Source organism: Macaca mulatta, chromosome 7, assembly GCF_049350105.2.
Source record: "Macaca mulatta isolate MMU2019108-1 chromosome 7, T2T-MMU8v2.0, whole genome shotgun sequence".
In the NCBI taxonomy this organism is placed as follows: domain Eukaryota; kingdom Metazoa; phylum Chordata; class Mammalia; order Primates; family Cercopithecidae; genus Macaca; species Macaca mulatta.
The window spans coordinates 137,226,473-137,244,678 of NC_133412.1; the positions used below are offsets into that span (position 1 = coordinate 137,226,473).

The 18,206-nt window shown below is 42.5% G+C and overlaps 1 protein-coding gene across 6 annotated transcripts in view; it reads left to right on the forward strand.

Annotated features, from left to right (window-relative positions):
• SYNE2 (spectrin repeat containing nuclear envelope protein 2) overlaps window positions 1-18,206 on the forward strand; it is a 376,660-nt gene that overhangs the window by 263,218 nt on the left and 95,236 nt on the right. For 4 of the 6 annotated variants that reach the window (XM_028851601.2, XM_028851602.2, XM_028851605.2 and 1 more), the window contains exons 67-76: window positions 4,954-5,136; window positions 6,469-6,603; window positions 7,850-7,977; window positions 8,129-8,270; window positions 11,186-11,317; window positions 12,424-12,576; window positions 12,696-12,905; window positions 14,546-14,647; window positions 15,880-15,999; window positions 16,144-16,344. In XM_028851601.2, coding sequence (XP_028707434.2) covers window positions 4,954-5,136; window positions 6,469-6,603; window positions 7,850-7,977; window positions 8,129-8,270; window positions 11,186-11,317; window positions 12,424-12,576; window positions 12,696-12,905; window positions 14,546-14,647; window positions 15,880-15,999; window positions 16,144-16,344 — 1,506 coding nt within the window. The remainder of the gene's footprint in view (window positions 1-4,953; window positions 5,137-6,468; window positions 6,604-7,849; window positions 7,978-8,128; window positions 8,271-11,185; window positions 11,318-12,423; window positions 12,577-12,695; window positions 12,906-14,545; window positions 14,648-15,879; window positions 16,000-16,143; window positions 16,345-18,206) is intronic. The other 2 variants (XM_028851604.2, XM_028851607.2) reach the window with 1 other exon arrangement.

Genomic DNA, 18,206 nt, shown 5'->3' on the forward strand with positions numbered 1-18,206 from the left:
GGCTACTTTTTGTGGTTTTTTGTAGAGATGAGAGGTCTCACTATATTTATTGCCCAGTCTGGTCTCGAACTCCTGGGCTCAAGTGATCCACCCAAAGTGCTGGATTACAGGTGTGAGCTATCATTCCCAGCCCAAAAGCCAGTTCTAAAAGGATAGGTTCACTCAGATACTGGCACTGCCGCTTGGCCTGGCTGATGAGGCCCAGGGGAGCCTGTGAATGCCATAGAGCGTCATATAGCCCAGAGCAATGCTATGCTAAGCTCAACTCGAGGCAGTCCAGATTTTGAGTCCCACCCACTTAAGGCCATTCAGGATTGATTTGCCAGCTGATTATCTACTGACTGGGTAGACCCTATGCCAACTGCTTGATTGTCACCAGAATCCCATCTTCATTGCCACTTGTAGTGAGTTCAAGGATTTCCAGGCTGCTTAAGGAAAAGACGTGACTACCAGGTGGCCGTAGCCCCCACCAAGCTTTATTTGGGCAGCATTTTGGCAGGATTAGGATCGTGAGGGACAGGGAAGCTCTTTACTGCAGGAGACCTTCCAGAGGCGAATCCATAGACTGGGGGTCGGACCACCACACAGAGGCGGGGGAAGGCAAGGGAACTTCCCGGGGAGAGGAGAAACAGAGAGGGAACTTATGTGTCTAGCAATGTCTCAGCACAGTGGAGAGTCTCTGGGTCAGAGAGCACCAAAGGGCAGCAGAGGCTTGGGAATGTTGTATAGCCCAGGGTTAGTCTTGTCCATGGCTGGCAGATGTTGGGTGCAGTTTCCAGCAGTATACAAATCAGACAGGCTCTAAATGGATTAAAAGACACTTATTTGGGCTGCATTTAAAGCCGTCAAAAGTGTAAAAATTTGAGTCTGGTGCTGGCGCTATTTTGAACTTACTGCTTCTGACCTGCTTTGAAGAAAAACCACATGGGGCCAACATACAAGGGCATCTTTGGCTCTTTTATATAAAATGACACAATAAAGTTATTATTGAAACATATAAAAACCTGAAAGTGGTCTGTAAAAACACAAAATTCCAGTGGAAAAATGGCCAAAGGACAGGAGCAAACAGTTCAGTCAAGATTATGGACCAGGCGGGGTGGCTCACGCCTGTAATCCCAGCACTTTGGGAGGCCATGGTGGGTGGGTTGCTTGAGGCCAGGAGTTTGAGACCAGCCGGGGCAACATAGTTATACCTCGTCTCTACAAAATAATAAAAATGAATAATTAAAAAAAAAAACTAGCTGGGCATGGTGGTGTGTGTCTGTAGTCCCAGCTACCTGGGAGGCTGAGGCACGAGTTTCTCTTAAGTCCAAGAATTCAAGGCTGCAGTGAACTATAATTGCACCACTGCATTCCAGCCTGGGCGAGAGAGTAACACACTGTCAAAAAAAGAAAGAGAGAAAGGAAAGAAGGGAGGGAGGGAGGATTATGCTTAGTAATTTAATATTTGAGAATTGTTTAATCTTGATTATTAAAGACATAAAGTAGAACACCTATTGTTTCTACATTACATTAGAAAAAATTATATCATTCTGGAAAAATAGATCCTCTAATGTCTGATAGTTCTATCTAATTGGCTCAATGTTTTGGGAGGTCAGGTGTCAACATATAAGCTATTCATCTTCTTTGAGCTAAAAGTACCATTACTTTTTTTTGAGACGAAGTCTCGCTCTCGCCCAGGCTGGAGTGTAGTGGCACAATCTCGGCATACTGCAACTTCTGCCTCCTGGGTTCAAGTGATTCTCCTGCCTCAGCCTCCCAAGTAGCTGGGATTACAGGCATGCGCCACAGCACCTGGCTAATTTTTATATTTTTAGTAGAAACGGTTTCCCCATTTTGACCAGGGTGATCTCGAACTCCTGACCTTAGGTGATCCACCTGCCTTGGCCTCCCAAAGTGCTGAGATTACAGGCATGAGCCACCATGCCTGGCCAGTACCATTACTTTTAATTTACCTTCTGAAAATAATCTAAAATGAGAAAAATAATTATTGAAGCTTTGATTACAAAAGTGAAGAACTAGGAACAAAGGAGTAACGAGGGAAATTGGTAAGTGAATCATGGGATATCAACTTGTAGCTGTTAAAATGAAAATCATGAAACATGTGGAGACAGATGAAAAAGTATGTAAATAGTTAAGTGGGAAAAACAGCATAAAATTATGCTACATTTTGCTTATAGCCACTGTACAATCTATGGGTACATATTGTTTAAACTTAGAAGAATCTATAGAGGATGTAAGTAGAGTAGTCCCACCTTTATCTTTGGGGACAGTGTTACAAGTCCCCCAGTGGATGCCTGAAACTGCGGATAGTACCAAACTCTGTGTATTATGTTTTTTCAATCTGACAACTGAGATGGCTACAGATTGAGTATCCCTTATCCCAAAATGCTTGGAACTAGAAGTATTTTGCATTTGGGTTTTTTAGGGGGGATTTTGGAATATTTGCACATACATAATGAGATACCTTGGAGAGAGTACCCAAGTCTAAACACTAAATTAATAAATTAATGTCTTTATTTATATTAGAGTTAACAGGGTCTTGCTCTGTTACCCAGGCTGGAGTGCAGTCGCATGATCATGGCTCACTGCAGCCTTGAACCACTGGGCTCAGGCAGTCCTCCTGCCCCCAATCTCTGGAATAGCTGGGACTACAGGCGTACACCACCATGGCGGGCTAATTTTGTTTTTTGTAGACTCGAGGTCTCACTGTGTTGCCCAGGCTGGTCTCAAACTCCTGGCCTCAAGTGATCCTCCTGCCTCAGCCTCCCAAAGTGCTGGGATTACAGGTATGAGCCACCATGCTAGCCCTCAATTTATATTTTATCTATACCTCATACATATACCCTGAAGGTATTTTATATAATAACTTTAGGCCGGGTGCGGTGGCTCAAGCCTGTAATCCCAGCACTTTGGGAGGCCGAGATGGGCAGATCACGAGGTCAGGAGATCGAGAGACGATCCCGGCTAACACAGTGCAACCCCGTCTCTACTAAAAAATACAAAAAAATAGCCGGGCGAGGTGGCGGGCGCCTGTAGTCCCAGCTACTCGGGAGGCTGAGGCAGGAGAATGGCGTAAACCCGGGAGGCGGAGCTTGCAGTGAGCTGAGATCCGGCCACTGCACTCCAGCCTGGGTGACAGAGCAAGACTCCGTCTCAAAAAAAAAAAATAAATAAAATAACTTTAATAATTTTATGCACAAAACAAAGTTCAGTTGTGACCCATCACATGAGGTTGGGTGTGGAATTTTCCATTTCTGGCATGGTAGATAAAAAGTTTCAGATTTTGGAGCATTTTGGGATTTTGAATTTTCAGATTAGGAATACTCAACCTCTTCTAAGTAACTAATAGGCAGAGTGGTAGAGTGTGGATATGCTGGACAAAGGGATGATTCACATCCTGGATGGGATGCAGCAGGATGGTGTGCAATTTTATCATGCTGCTCAGATGGTGCAAAATTTAAAATGTATGAATTATTTATTTCTGGAATTTTCCATTTAATATTTTTGAGCCATGATTGACTGCAGGTAACTGAAACCACAAAAAGTAAAAGCATGGATGAAGGGGCCTATTGTAGCTTGCTTGGATGAAGGAGTTATAAGATAAATTATTTGAAATTTTGTTTTAAGAATAGAGTTCTTCCTTAAGGAAAATTTGTAATTCCTTAAATTCGCTCAATGAATGAAGCTTGTTCTTAGTCATGCACCGAGTTTTAGTACAAATGATCATGGTGCTGGAATGTGAGTTTGTCTGTTGCTGCTGACTTGAGTGCCCAGCCAGTTGGCATGACCGAGCAGGCTGCTGAGCCCCAGGAGAGGGCAAACTTGATCTGTTGAGCAGGAATACAATGACCGAGACTTACTGGGAAACTTACTTCATCCAGCTGATGTATTTTTAGATTTGTGTGAATTGGCTGGTTGTATCAATAACTAAGTATTTCAGGTTCCAAATTATTTCTTCTGTGGTGTTCTGAGAGTTTGGAGGCTTATTTGGCTTGAGAAAGAGAAGGAAAAGAGCAAGGGAAATAATTTTCAAATAGTTACATGGAGTTCTTTTTTAAATTCCTACTCCACACTTGGATTGCAACATAAAAGATTAGGAAGGTAGGCAAGGTGTGGTGGCTCACGCCTGTGATCCCAGCACTTTGGGAGGCCTAAGTGGGCAGATCACGAGGTCAGGAATTCGAGACCAGCCTGACCAACATGGCGAAACCCCACCTCTACTAAAAATATGAAAAGTAGCCAGGTGTGGTGGCACACTCTTATAATCCCAGCTTCTCAGGAGGCTGAGGCAGGAGAAGTACTTGAACCTGGGAGGCAGAGGTTGCAGTGAGCCAAGATCACACCACTGCACTCCATCCTGGGCGACAGAGTGAGACTCCGTCTCAGGAAAAAAAAAAAAAGGATTAGGAAGGTAGGGGGAAAGTAAGAACATCAGCACTTTTTAAGCACAGATTGGTATCAAGCACTGGCCAAAGTACATGGATTTAATTCATTCACTCCTCATAATGACCCTAGGAGGTAAGTTCGGTTATTATCTTCATTTTACGAACTACTAGAGGCACACGCCTCTAAAGTAAGGTGCCTATGCTTACACATCTACTAAGTCGCAGGACTGGGATCTGAAACCGGATAGTCTGGTTCCAAGATCTGTGTTCTTAACCACCATCCTCTGCTGGATATGTTCTGATGTGTTTTGTGAGGTGACTATAGAGTCATTTACTTAAATTATTTTACAGAGTGATATGTGTAATTGGGATTGGTTTGGTTGCATCCCTGCTGAAAAGCACAAGAATTCTGTGGAAGTTTTTGTTTTTCCAGGGTTTCTTCCATCCTGTGTTTCTGGGGCTTCTTGTACACACTTAGGTAAAAAGAATAAGTCTTAACTTGTTTGCGAGAAGAATACTTCTTCAAGAACAACACTATGAATAATTAAATGCTTTTATTTCCTAGGTTATGCTAACAGAGATTGAGCACAAGGTTGCCTTTCTGTTAGAGACTTGCAAAGATCAGGGCCTGGGAGATAATGGAGCCACTCAACATGAGGCTGAAGCGCTTTCGCTGAAACTGAAAACAGTGAAGTGCAATTTAGAAAAAGTCCAGATGATGCTTCAGGAGAAGCACAGTGAAGATCAGGTAAAAAATGACTATCTATAGACTTGATTCATCTTGATATACGTCTTGATATACATACGTGGCAGACCCGCCAGAAGAGAACTCTGGTTGGAAGTGATGAACCAGCTACAGAGAAACTGTACTAAGTGTGAAATAATTCCACACATTAACACTGTAGATGAGTACACTGGCTTGTTATTTTTATTTCATTCTAGTTTGCAGTTTTCCTGTCTAGGTTGTTGTTGGTGATGGTGGTGGTTTGGTTTGTGTTGGTTTAATGTGGCTGAGTGTTCTTGCTGGCAGTGAAGCCTAGTGTAAGGCTTCTTCATAAAAGAAGGATGTATTATAAAGGAATGTTGTGACTCTAATTGACTGGAAAACAAAGCTTTCATAGATGTGACTAAAATTTGACATCAGAAACATAAACCTCTTTCCAGGATACTTTGTTATTGATTTGCAAATATTTAGATATACTAATCAAAGTATCATATAGCTAAAGTGTTCTCATGATTTTTAAAAGCACTCAGTGTTTATAAATGCAAATGTGCATCTTATGAGTAGATCTTACTATATAAGATTTGCGTGTGCTTATGAGTGGTTCCTACTTATGAGATTTATGTTCACAGAAATAAGACTGCCTGCATATACATAGGCTATGTGGTTCCCCTTTCATCCTCATATGTTCTCTCTTTTTAAAAAAAATGTATTTTAGCCATAAGGGAAATTTGGATTTATAATACTGTTTCTCTTTTTGATACTTTTTTATTTGGTATTTGTTCTTAAGAAAAAAGGCAATACATTTTCTTGCTTTTAGTAATTCATTGTATGAATTAGCTTGAAGAAGTAAGATGATCACTTCACCAAATGTAGTAGTTTTTGAAGTTGTTATGAAATAAGTACATTAAATCATAGTAGGCTGGGCGTGGTGGCTCATTCCTGTAATCCCAGCACTTTGGGAGAATGAGGCAGGCAGATCACCTGAGGTCAGGAGTTTGAGACCAGTCTGGCCAACATGGTGAAACCCTGTCTCTACTAAAAATACAAAAATTAGCTGGGTGTGGTGGGCACACCTGCAATCACAGCTACTTGGGAGGCTGAGGCAGGAGAATCCCTTGAACCCGAGAGGCGGAGGTTGCAGTGAGCCAAGATCACACCCTTGCACTCCAGGCTGGGCAACAAGTGCGAAACTCCATCTCAAAAAACAAAAAATTATAGTATATAATTATAGCAAATAACAAAATACCATCATTTATTTCATATAAAATTTTTCTATGTGGTCCCATTATTGGAATTGAGATAAAGGGGAGTTTGTTTTTAAAAATAAATAGCCTGCCATTATGAAATATTTTGCAGCATCCTACCATTCTAAAGAAATCCTCAGAGCCAGAGCATCCAAAAGCTCTCCAACCAGTTAACCTTTCTGAATTGGAATCCATTGTAACTGAAAGGCCACTATTCAGCAGACAAAAAGATTTCCAGCAACAACAGGTAATTCTAGCCCCCAACAGTTGTAGGGACAAGAATATAACTTTTTAACCAGGCAAGGTGGTGCAAACCTACAGTCCTAGCTACTTGGGAGGCTGAGGTGGGAGGATCGCCTGTGGCCAGGTGTTGGAGACCAGCCTGGGCAACATAGTGAGACCCTGTTACAAAAACAAAAAAAAGCCCAGACACAGTCGCTCATGCCTGTAATCCCAGCACTTTGGGAGGCTGAGGCAGGTGGATCATTTGAGGTCAGGAGTTCAAAACCAGCCTGGACAATATGGTGAAACCCTATCTCTACTAAAAATACAAAAAAATGAGCCAGGCGTGGTGGTGCGTGCCTATAGTCCCAGCTACTTGGGAGGCTGAGGCACGAGAATCACTTGAATCCAGGAGGCAGAGGTTGCAATGAGCTGAGATCACACCACTGTACTCCAGCCTGGGGTGACAGCATGAGACCTGTCTCCAAAAAAAAAAAAAAAAAAGCTTTCTCTATGGAATTTCTGCCAAGTGTGGCATGTGGGTGTTTGTGTGTGTGCAGAAACTCTGGGAGTTTTCAGCATTTACTATGGCACCTGCTTTGCTTTCAGCTGCTAACATTGGAGACACCATAACTTTGCTCCTTTATTAACTTGCATCTTACATCAACTATCTTCAGAGTGAACCTCTGTGGTTGCAGCTCTGCTTTGCCTGTGTTTTCAAAATGTGTTTGTGGCCGGGTGCGGTGGCTCACGCCTGTAATCCCAGCACTTTGGGAGGCCGAGGCGGGCGGATCACGAGGTCGGGAGATCGATACCATCCTGGCTAACACAGTGAAACCCCATCTCTACTAAAAATACAAAAAATTAGCTGGGTGTGGTGGCGGGCGCCTGTAGTCCCAGCTACTCGGAGGCTGAGGCAGGAGAATGGCGTGAACCCGGGAGGCGGAGCTTGCAGTGAGCCGAGACTGCGCCCCTGCACTCCAGCCTGGGCGACAGAGCCAGACTCCGTCTCAAAAAAAAAAAAAAAAAAAAAAAAATGTGTTTGTATGTCTTTGATGATTTTCCATGTATGCAGTTTAAATAACAGCTATTGTGTGAATATTTTAAATGGGTTTTTGGGAAGTGAGAGTTTACAAGAACAGGGATGCAAGAAAGAGACATAGTAATTAATGATTTAGGAACTGACTCAAAATTAGATTTATCTCAGCAGAGGAAACTATTGGGTACTAATTGAAAAACTTGATGGATTGGACCATTGGAATCTCATTCAGTTACAGGTTCTGGAGTTAAAACCAATGGAACAGAAAGATTTCATCAAATTCATAGAATTTAATGCTAAGAAAATGTGGCCCCAGTATTGCCAACGTGATAAAGATACAGCTCAGGAATCATCTGCAAGGTAAAACATTTAAAAATAGAGTTGGACATTCAGTGGTTTTATGACTGGGAGAATTAAGAGTGTTTCTTTTAAAAATTGCTCATAGAACTGTGAATGTATACAAAATTTTTAGTGTTGATTATTCTCTTTACCTTTTGTTCTTCTTCAAAAGCAACCAGGCATCCAGCCCCGAAAATGACGTTCCAGACTCAATCTTGTCACCCCAGGGCCAAAATGGAGATAAGTGGCAATATCTGCATCACGAACTCTCATCAAAAATAAAGCTCCCACTCCCTCAGCTTGTGGAGCTTCAGGTCAGTCTGCATCTACATGGTGTAAATAGCCTGTTTGTCTTTGAAAATCCAACAAGCATTCATTAAATAAACATGTATATTCTGCAAAAAGCAAAGTTGCCAAGTGAGTTTTTCACTTGGCTGACACATTTTCTTGATCTTGGAAACATGCATTAGGGACCCCTTCTTTGTGCTTCTGTAGCACCCAGGGCTTCCCTCATCAGAGCTTTTATTACACTATCCACCTGTTTATTTATAGTCTGTATTCCCCATTAGTTGGGGAAGAAAGACAGATCATGTCTGCCTGGTTAGCATTTGAGTGCCAAGCACAGTACCTAGGACATCATAGACTCTCAGTTACTGTTTATTGAATGAATAAAGAAATGAATATATGTTTTAAGAAACACTTTAAAAACTATACAGTGGGCCGGGTGCGGTGGCTCAAGCCTGTAATCCCAGCACTTTGGGAGGCCGAGACGGGTGGATCACGAGGTCAGGAGATCGAGACCATCCTGGCTAACACGGTGAAACCCTGTCTCTACTAAAAAATACAAAAAACTAGCTGGGCGAGGTGGCGGGCACCTGTAGTCCCAGCTACTCAGGAGGCTGAGGCAGGAGAATGGCGTAAACCCGGGAGGCGGAGCTTTCAGTGAGCTGAGATCCAGCCACTGCACTCCAGCCTGGGTGACAGAGCGAGACTCCGTCTCAAAAAAAAAAAAAAACAAAAACTATACAGTGCTATATGAGTGTCATTCATTCATCAGAAAATTCTTTGGAATCTACCATTTGCCAACCCCTGTGCCAATGGCACTGGCCAATTGGTGTTCCCTCTGATTGGCCCTCCTCATCACTGCCGTCACAGGCTCTATCAGGCTGGCTTGCTGTGTCAGCCGCTGCTGCCTCTCTCTAGACAGGGAGCAGGTGAGCAAAACAGCCCCATTGCGTACAAGACAGCTTCTGCCTTCCACCACACACTCACATTGCCTGGGCAAAGGTTACCCATGATTTCCCAATTCCCCAGTCTGATAGGAACTTCTCAGCTGTCCTCTTTCCTCCTAAGGACCTTACTTGACCAATTAAAGTTGAAACAAACTCATCAGTTGGCCTTTAGCCTTGGTTTCTCCATATTACACTGTAACATGTACATAGGTCTCTTGCAAAGAGGAGAACTCCACTCATTGTTAGTTCTTTCCCCAAGCAGAGTCATCTACCATCTCACCCCGTTTCATTTTATTTGTTAGCTTTCCAATTTGAGGAAGAAGCTAACTCTGAATCATTCAGCCTTCTGAAATCACAGCTCATTTTCAGTACTTATTTAACTTTTCAATAACAAAGATGCGAAGCCATCCCTTAGAAGAGACTTGAATTCTATTCTAACAGTTGGCTGTGTCAAAAGTAAACTGGTAAATAAACAGCTAACCCTGTAGCATGAATGTTGTTATTACTAAACTGAAAGATTAATGGTTTCACACACACACACACACACACCACCTTCTTTTTTTTTTTTTTTTTTTAAGAGACAGGATCTCAGCCAGGTGCAGTGGATCACCTGAGGTCAGGAGTTTGAGACCAGCCTGGTCAACATGGTGAAACCCTGTCTCTACTAAAAATACAAAAATTAGCTGGCCATGGTGGTGGGCGCCTGTAATTTCAGCTACTTGGGAGGCTGAGGCAGGAAAATTGCTGGAACTCGGGTGAGCGAGGTTGCAGTGAGCTGAGATTGTTCCATTGCACTCCAGCCCTGGTGACAACAGCGAGACTCTGTCTCAAAGAAAAAAGAAACAGGTTCTCGCTGTTACCCAGGGTGGAGTGCAGTGGCATGACCAAAACTCATTGTAACTTTGAACTCCTGGCCTCAAATGATCCCCCTGCCTCAGCCTTCCAAGTGACTAGGACTACTGGTGTGCAGCACCATGACCAGCTACTTTAAAATTTTTTTTATAATTTTTTTTTTTTTTGGTAGAGAAAGTGTCTTGTTATATTGTATAGGCTGATCTTGAACTCCTGGCCTCAAGGGATCCTCCCACCTCTGTTTCCCAAAGTACTGGGATTATAGGCATAAGCCACTGAGCCTGGCCTTTCCTCTCATTTTGATACCTAAATGAACCCTCAAGTATCTAAATATAACTAGTCATGACTTTTCAAAGCTGTCCAAAATATTAAAACTTAATTTAGGCTGGGCGCGGTGGCTCAAGCCTGTAATCCCAGCACTTTGGGAGGCCGAGGCGGGTGGATCACGAGGTCAGGAGATCGAGACTATCCTGGCTAACATGGTGAAACCCCGTCTCTACCAAAAATACAAAAAACTAGCCGGGCGTGGTGGCGGGCGCCTGTAGTCTCAGCTACTTGGGAGGCTGAGGCAGGAGAATGGCGTGAACCTGGGAGGCGGAGCTTGCAGTGAGCCGAGATCATGCCACTGCACTCCAGCCTGGGCGACAGAGCGAGACTCCGTCTCAAAAAAAAAAAAAAACTTAATTATTTTTTCTTATAAATGACAAGACAGACAAAAATGCTCACCAAGAAAATGACTCAGAAGACAGCATGCTAAGGTATCTTTTTCTATTTAAATTAACATCAGCAGGCTGGACATGTTGGCTCATGCCTGTAATCCCAGCAATCTGGGAGGCTGAGGCAGGTGGATCACCTGAGGTCACGAGTTCGAGAATAGCCTGGCTAACAGCAAAGCCCTGTCGCTACTAAAAATACGAAAGTCAGCCGGGCGTGGTGGCTGGTCCCTATTATCCCAGCTACTCAGGAGGCTGAGGTAGGAGAATCGCTTGAACATGGGAGACAGAGGTTGCAGTGAGTTGAGATCATGCCACCGCACTCTAGCCTGGGTGACAGAGCAAGACTCCATCTTGAAAATAAAAAAATTAATTAATTAACATCAGCAGGGTCTAAAACTGTCACTAATAGAGTTTCCCTTTGTCAAATAGGTTTCCACAAATATGGGTATTCTACCCAGTGTGAGTATGTATAACTTTAGATACCCAACAACTGAAGAACTGAAAACCTACACCACCCAACTTGAAGACCTGCGCCAAGAAGCAAGTAACCTTCAGACACAGGTAGAAGCTGCACACGATGTATTTTCCTCATTGCAGTAATATAAACAAAGAAAGGAGATACCATCATTGTGACTTGGTCATAATTGTCGTCACAGAACAAGTCATAGGACACACAGTGGAATGGGTCCTAGGATTGCAAATAGAATTGATCTTGCTTGCGAACTCTAATAAATTTTGTAATGATTTCCTAGGGACTGTGTGCAAAGGATTCTGAGTCCAGGATCAGCAGGAAAGAGGATCATGATTGATGAGTTCTGTCTGCAGTGGTGATCTGGGATTGGAAGGGTGAGGGAGAAGAGTAGGGAGGGAGTATAGGCATGGTTTTCAACGCTGAGCAGACTTAACACTGAGCTTGCTAGGTTATGTGCTGTGTCCATCAGAGAAGAGAGTAGGAGATAGGGCCCAAGCTGGAGTGCTGACTAGCTATGGCATGCCCCTAAACTACTTCTAACTGTTCAAGAATTCAGGGTAGCTGTGGGTAAAGTAAAAGAGGTGACCCCAGCAGCTTATGATAAAACAGATCTGTGGCTCCCAGACTCACCAAGCCCAATGCACGACACTGGGGACGCGCTTGGAGTCATACACCTAAGCCTTGATTCTCACAATTGGCTCATAAATGACACTTCTCCCTCCTCTGCAGACTGCTCCTGTCTTTAAGACACTGTACCCACTCTTTGTAATCAACCGCTTCAGGCCTCTCTTTTTTGACTTCTTTTCCTTCTCCAGGCTATACTTGATTTCATTAACCGCTTTCTCCTATATTGGAATGTGGAGGGTGGGAAACAGTGGTAAAGGAGACAGTGTAATTTATCTGGGACCACACTTTCACCTGGATCGCCCTACTAAGAGATCCTTCATCTTACGACTTTTTAATCCCATTCAGTACTCAAATAACTACCTAACGTTGAGCTTCTTAAACTCGTTTTTCTCCGAGTTTAACATCGTGAGTTTATTTGTTCTGCTACCTAGTTCACAAAGTGTTTGAAGCAACTTATTACAAAAGAAGCATAACATAAATCGTAAACTATAATGGAAACTAGGCAAAATATAGGTCTAGGAAGGCAAAGGTATCCTGATTTTCTTTTTCTTTTTTCCTCTTGATTCAGGAAAATATGACAGAAGAAGCATATATCCATTTGGATAAAAAATTGTTTGAACTATTCCTGACCCTCAGTCAGTGCCTCAGCAGTGTGGAGGAGATGCTGGAGATGCCCAGGCTTTATAGGGAGAATGGTTCTGGCCAGCAGGTGCACTGCGAGGTAGGGCACTTCTCACAAACCCATGTGTTTGGCCATTACAGCAGCCCCGTGAGTTAAGCCTGAGTGGAAGCCTCCTGAGGTCAGAGCTCATTCATTGTCTTCCTTCCTCTCCACTTCAGACACTGGCTCTTGAGTTGAAGAAACTTTATTTAGCACTGAGTGACAAGAAGGGTGATCTTTTGAAAGCCATGACTTGGCCTGGCAAGAACACCAACTTGCTCCTTGAATGTTTTGACAACCTTCAAGTCTGCCTGGAGCACACTCAGGCTGCAGCTCTCTATAGAAGCAAGTGCCTGAAAGCTGGCCTCGATTACAACTGCAGTTACCAGGTATGATTCCGAGCACACAGCCTATTTTAGCACTGTTTTAAGTTACAGCATGGACCCCTAATGCCTATTAATTACTATCCCTGGTGACATTTGTTAATAAGAATTACTAAGGAAAATGATGAGACTCTTCTGTTTGTTGCTCATGGTTGGAGATCATTTGAAGTGAAGCCCTGACCGGGTGCAGTGGCTCATGCCTGTAATCCTAGCACTTTGGGAGAGACCGAGGTAGGCAGATCACCTGAGGTCCGGAGATTGAGACCATCTGGCCAACATGGTGAAACCCCGTCTCTACTAAAAATACAAAAATTAGCCAGGCATAGTGGTGTGTGCCTGTAATCCCAGATACTTGGGAGGCTGAGGCAGGAGAATTGCTTGAACCTGGGAGGCAGAGGTTGCAGTGAGCTGAGATCACACTGCTGCACCCAGCCTGGGCAGCAGAGTGAGACTCCATCTCAAGAAAACAGAAAGTGAAGCCCTTTTTGAAGTCTTGGCTGAGCACAGTAACTCATGCCTGTAATCCCAGCCCTTAGGAGGCCTAGGTAGGTGGATTGCTTGAGCCCAGGAGTTCGAGACCAGCCTCGACATCATAGATCCCATCTCAAAAAAAGAAAAAAGTAAAAAAAAAGATAAAAATAGAGTCTTGAGTATGAATTTGTTGGGATGAACTAACATAATGTTTAATTTCTTGTATTACATTTAGCCATTTAACAATTAAAATGGGGGGGTGGCATTTGTATTTGTTTTTCTAGGCTAGAGGGAGCCATTAACACTTTTGAGGTAAGGAATGACAATCCGTGTATGTTTCAGGTAGATTCCTCCAGCAGTTGTCTAAAGTGAATTGGAGAGGGAGAGACTCCAGGCAGGTAGAAGAGTTAGGAAGCTACTAAAATTATCTAATGAAAAAGAAATGAAACCCAATACTATTTATAATGAGGCTTGCCCATAAAAATCAAGCCTGAATCTGACCAAGCTTCTAGAATCCAAGTAAAACAGACACAAGAAAAGAAGAACAGGTTAAACAGCACACTGGGAGTGTAGTCTGCCAAATCCAGCCTGTGGGAAACTGTACTGAACAAATGACCCATTTTTTCACACACACACATTCAAGAAACAAAAAAGAAAGGTGGTCGGGGATTCTGCAGATTAAGAGAGATCTAAGATGTACTTATCCATCATGACATATGGACCTCATTTGGATCCTCATTGAAATAAAAAGAAAAATTATAGGCAATTAAGAATATGTGAATCCTGTCTGGTTAGTTAAATCATACTAAGGAATTATTATTGATGGCAGGGGAGAAGTATATTGGAGTATTTTTAAAGAGAAGGATCTTTATCTTTTAGAAATATATACTGAAACATATACTGATGAAATGACTTGAGACCTGGGATTTGCTTCAAAATAGCCTGAAGGAAAGGAGATTAGGTACAGTTGAGAGCTGGAGGGAGGATGTAGAGGGAAGAAGGTCAGCCATGAATCAATAATTGTTGAAGTTTAATGATGATACAATGGGGATTTCTCTATTTTTGTATTTGTTTGAAATTTCAAATGTCACAAAAATTATAAAAACCAACTAAATATACAAAAAGATAATGAAGGCCTAAATGAGATTGCTCAGTTTCCTGCATTTATCTTACAGAATGAAATAAAGAGATTATATGATCAGCTCATTAAGAGTAAGACATCTTTACAACAGTCTTTGAATGAAATCAGTGGCCAGAGTGTTGCTGAACAGCTTCAGGTAATCAAGTCAAAATAATCCAGACTGACTGAACTTTGAACCACAGAGCTTTGCGTTTAAGCCGTGCTTCTGAACTACTTTCCTTTGTGAGCAGCAGCAAGGCTTAAGTACATAAATACAAAGTGAAAACTATTTATGTTGACCTTTTAAAAACATCTCTTAATTTTCTGAAGCACGATGTATTAAAACAACAGGAGACCATTTTCACTTGTCAACCATGACAAAATGTGTATGTCCACTGTTGGTAAGGATATTGGAAAATGAGACCCTCATCCTCTTGCCAGGGGAGTCCTGGGGATCCTTTGTCTGTATATCAGAATTTTAAACATAAATACTCTCTCTTCCAGCAATCATTTGACTTCATTTATTTAGCAAATATTAATTGAGGATCCACTATGTTCAGGCACTGTTTGAGGTGCTGAACTTGTACTCCTCCTAAGGATGTAAGATAAGTGCATAGAGATAAATATTTTGGCCAGGTATGGTGGCTCACGCCTATAATCCCAGCACCTTGGGAGTCTGAGGCAGGTGGATCACTTGAGGCCAGGAGTTCGAGACCAGCGTGGCCAACATGGTGAACCCTGTCTCTATTAAAAATACAAAAATTAGCCAGGTGCAGTGGCACACAACTGTAGTCCCAGCTACTCAGGAGGCTGAGGCGTGATCATTGATTGAGCCTGGGAGGCAGAGGTTGCAGTGAACTGAACTGAGATTGTGCCACTGCACTCCAGCTTGGGTGACAGAGCCAGACCTTTGTCTCTAAACAAATAAATAAATAAATAAGTCATAAATATTTAAGGATGGACCCAGCAGCTCTGCTTGAGTTAAAAACTGTAAATAACCTAAAAGTCCATTGAGAGCTGACTGATACAAAAGCAGGGTACACCCTTAACAATAGCATGCTGTGTGTCTGTTTCAAAGGAGCTAGATATGTGTACACTGATGTGAAGAGATGCTGAAGAGCTGGTGAGTGAGGAATGCTAACCACAGGACAGAGTGCTGTGGTGCAGTTCATTGAGTTTAAGGATATGCGCGTATACCCCTACTGGTATGGAGCATGTTAGGAACTGGGAACCTCTGGGAAGATTGTTAAGGAGAGGTGAGGGAGCAGGAACTGGGATTTTCTTTTTTCCCTTCATCCCTTTCTGTACTGTTTAATTCTTTTTAGATGACTATGTGTGCTTCTCTGACGTATTGAAGGGTTTTCTTTTCTTGTATTGTCTCTCACTTAGAAAGCAGATGGATATACAGTGGAGCTGGAGAACGCTGAGAGCCGAGTGGTCAAACTACGAGATGAAGGGGAGAGGCTTCATTTACCTTACGTTTTACTCCAGGAGGTTTACAAATTAGAGGTATGCCTGAGCAGAAAACATTGACTCAGCACTGTGATTGTGAGGAGTCAGATTCTTTTCTTTCACCAACAGAGTAGATTTGTCTTTCAGTTATTGCCCCGGTTGGATGAAAATGCATTTGTGTACCTGCTCTTCTCTTTTCAGGATGTACTTGACAGTATGTGGGGAATGCTAAGAGCCAGGTACACAGAACTCAGCAGCCCTTTCATCACTGAGAGCCAGCAAGATGCTTTGTTGCAAGGCATGGTAGAACTGGTGAAGATTGGGAAGGAAAAGCTTGCTCATGACCACTTAAAACAAACCAAAAGTAAAGTGGCGTTACAGGCTCAAATAGAAAATCACAAGGTGAGACAGACACGTGGGTCAGATGTCCCCTTCATAGACTAAAATCTTAAGGTATTTCTGAATGCGAACAGAAAGGATCCATTTTTCTTCTTTGTTGAAATTTAAGCTATTCATCCTTCTAATAAACATCTATTAGAATGCCTAATGTGTACCAGGAACCCTGGTACATGCTGGGAATTTGGGCTATGAGTAAAAACAGACACAGTTCCTTATATTCATGGAGCTTTCACCTGATTGAAAAGATAGACATTTATCAACAAGTCTTCAAACAAATTAAATTGAGGATCCATTCTATGAGAGCATTTAATAGCAGAAGGTGACTTAGGAAAGTTAGAAAAGGCTTTCCTGGCCTTGCACGGTGGCTTATGCCTGTAATCCCAGAACTTTGGGAGGCCAAGGTGGGTGGATCACCTGAGGTCAGGAGTTCGAGACCAGCCTGGCCAAAATGGTCAAACCCCGTCTCTACTAAAAATACAAAAATTAGCTGGGCATGGTGGCAGGTGCCTGTAATCCCAGCTACTCAGGAGGCTGAGGCAGGAGAATCACTTGAACTCAGGAGGCAGAGGTTGCAGTGAGCTGAGATCATGCCCCTGCACTGCAGCCTGGGTGACACAGCAAAAAAAAAAAAAAAAAAAAAGAAGAAGAAGAAAAGACTTTCCTAAGAACTAAAATCAAAAGGAAGGTGTATTATTATGTAGTATAAGACTATAATAAATCCTTTCATTTTTAAAATTCATTTCATTAAACAAAAACCTCTTGATCACCAGCTAAAGATAAAGAGTAATCTAGGTGCTGATAATTAAAAAGGTGTAAGACAGTTCCTACCTGAGGTAAGCTTACGGTCTAGCATTTGGAAGGTAGAGCTTAGTCTAAGAAAAGATGAAAGGTAAATATTGTATGAAGGATGGAGGGGAAGAGGAGAAAATAATATTGATTATCTACAGTGTGTCAGGCCCCTTGCTAGATGCTTTTGTAAACGTCTCTATGTATATGTCATTTTCAAGGCTTAGGAGAAGGGATTCACATAATACGGAGGGGTCCCTACGGACAACTGGAGGAGGCAGTAAATGGAGAAGAACCAGGTGAAATAAAGCCTTCCTCTTGAAAGGTTCTTGAAGTTCAAATACAAATACAGGAAGCTTTATGTCCAGGATTCCTATAAATCAGCAAATCCCCTTTATTTCATCATTTTCTTGAGTGGAAATTAAAGCCAAGGTTAAGGCGTCCTGTCTTTTGAATATGCGGGCTGTTTGAGTTTGCACGTCTGTCCATCCAACTTGTCTTGAAATTCATCAGCCACAGTGGCATCTGTTTTTTGTTTCTTTTGTCTGTTTGTTTTTGTTTTTTTAAGAGACAGGATCTCACTCTGTTTTCCAGGCTGGAGTGCAGTGGTGTAATCATAGCTCATTGTAGCCTCGAAATCCTGGTCTCAAACAATCCTCTCACCTCAGCCTCCTGAGTAGCTGGGACTATAGATGCGTGCCACCACAGCTAGCTGGCATCTATCTTTTTGTAGCATTTAGACTCAAAACAACTGATTTAGAAAGCTCTATCTGGAAATTGAAATTGACAAAAATGTTTGCCATTTAACATGGATTATTTAGTGGAAAATAACACTTAAGGATAATACTTCTTTATAATTCATTGAAGTTCCACTAGTGTTCAAAGACTAAGAGAGTTTTTTTTTTGAGAGGGAGTCTTGCTCTGTCGCCCAGGCTGGAGTGCAGTGGCAGTGGCACGATCTCGGCTCATTGCAGCCTCCGCCTCCTGGGTTCAAATGATTCTCCTGCCTCAGTCTCTCAAATGACTGGGATGACGGGCATTCACCACCATGCCCAGCTAATTTTTGTATTATTGGTAGA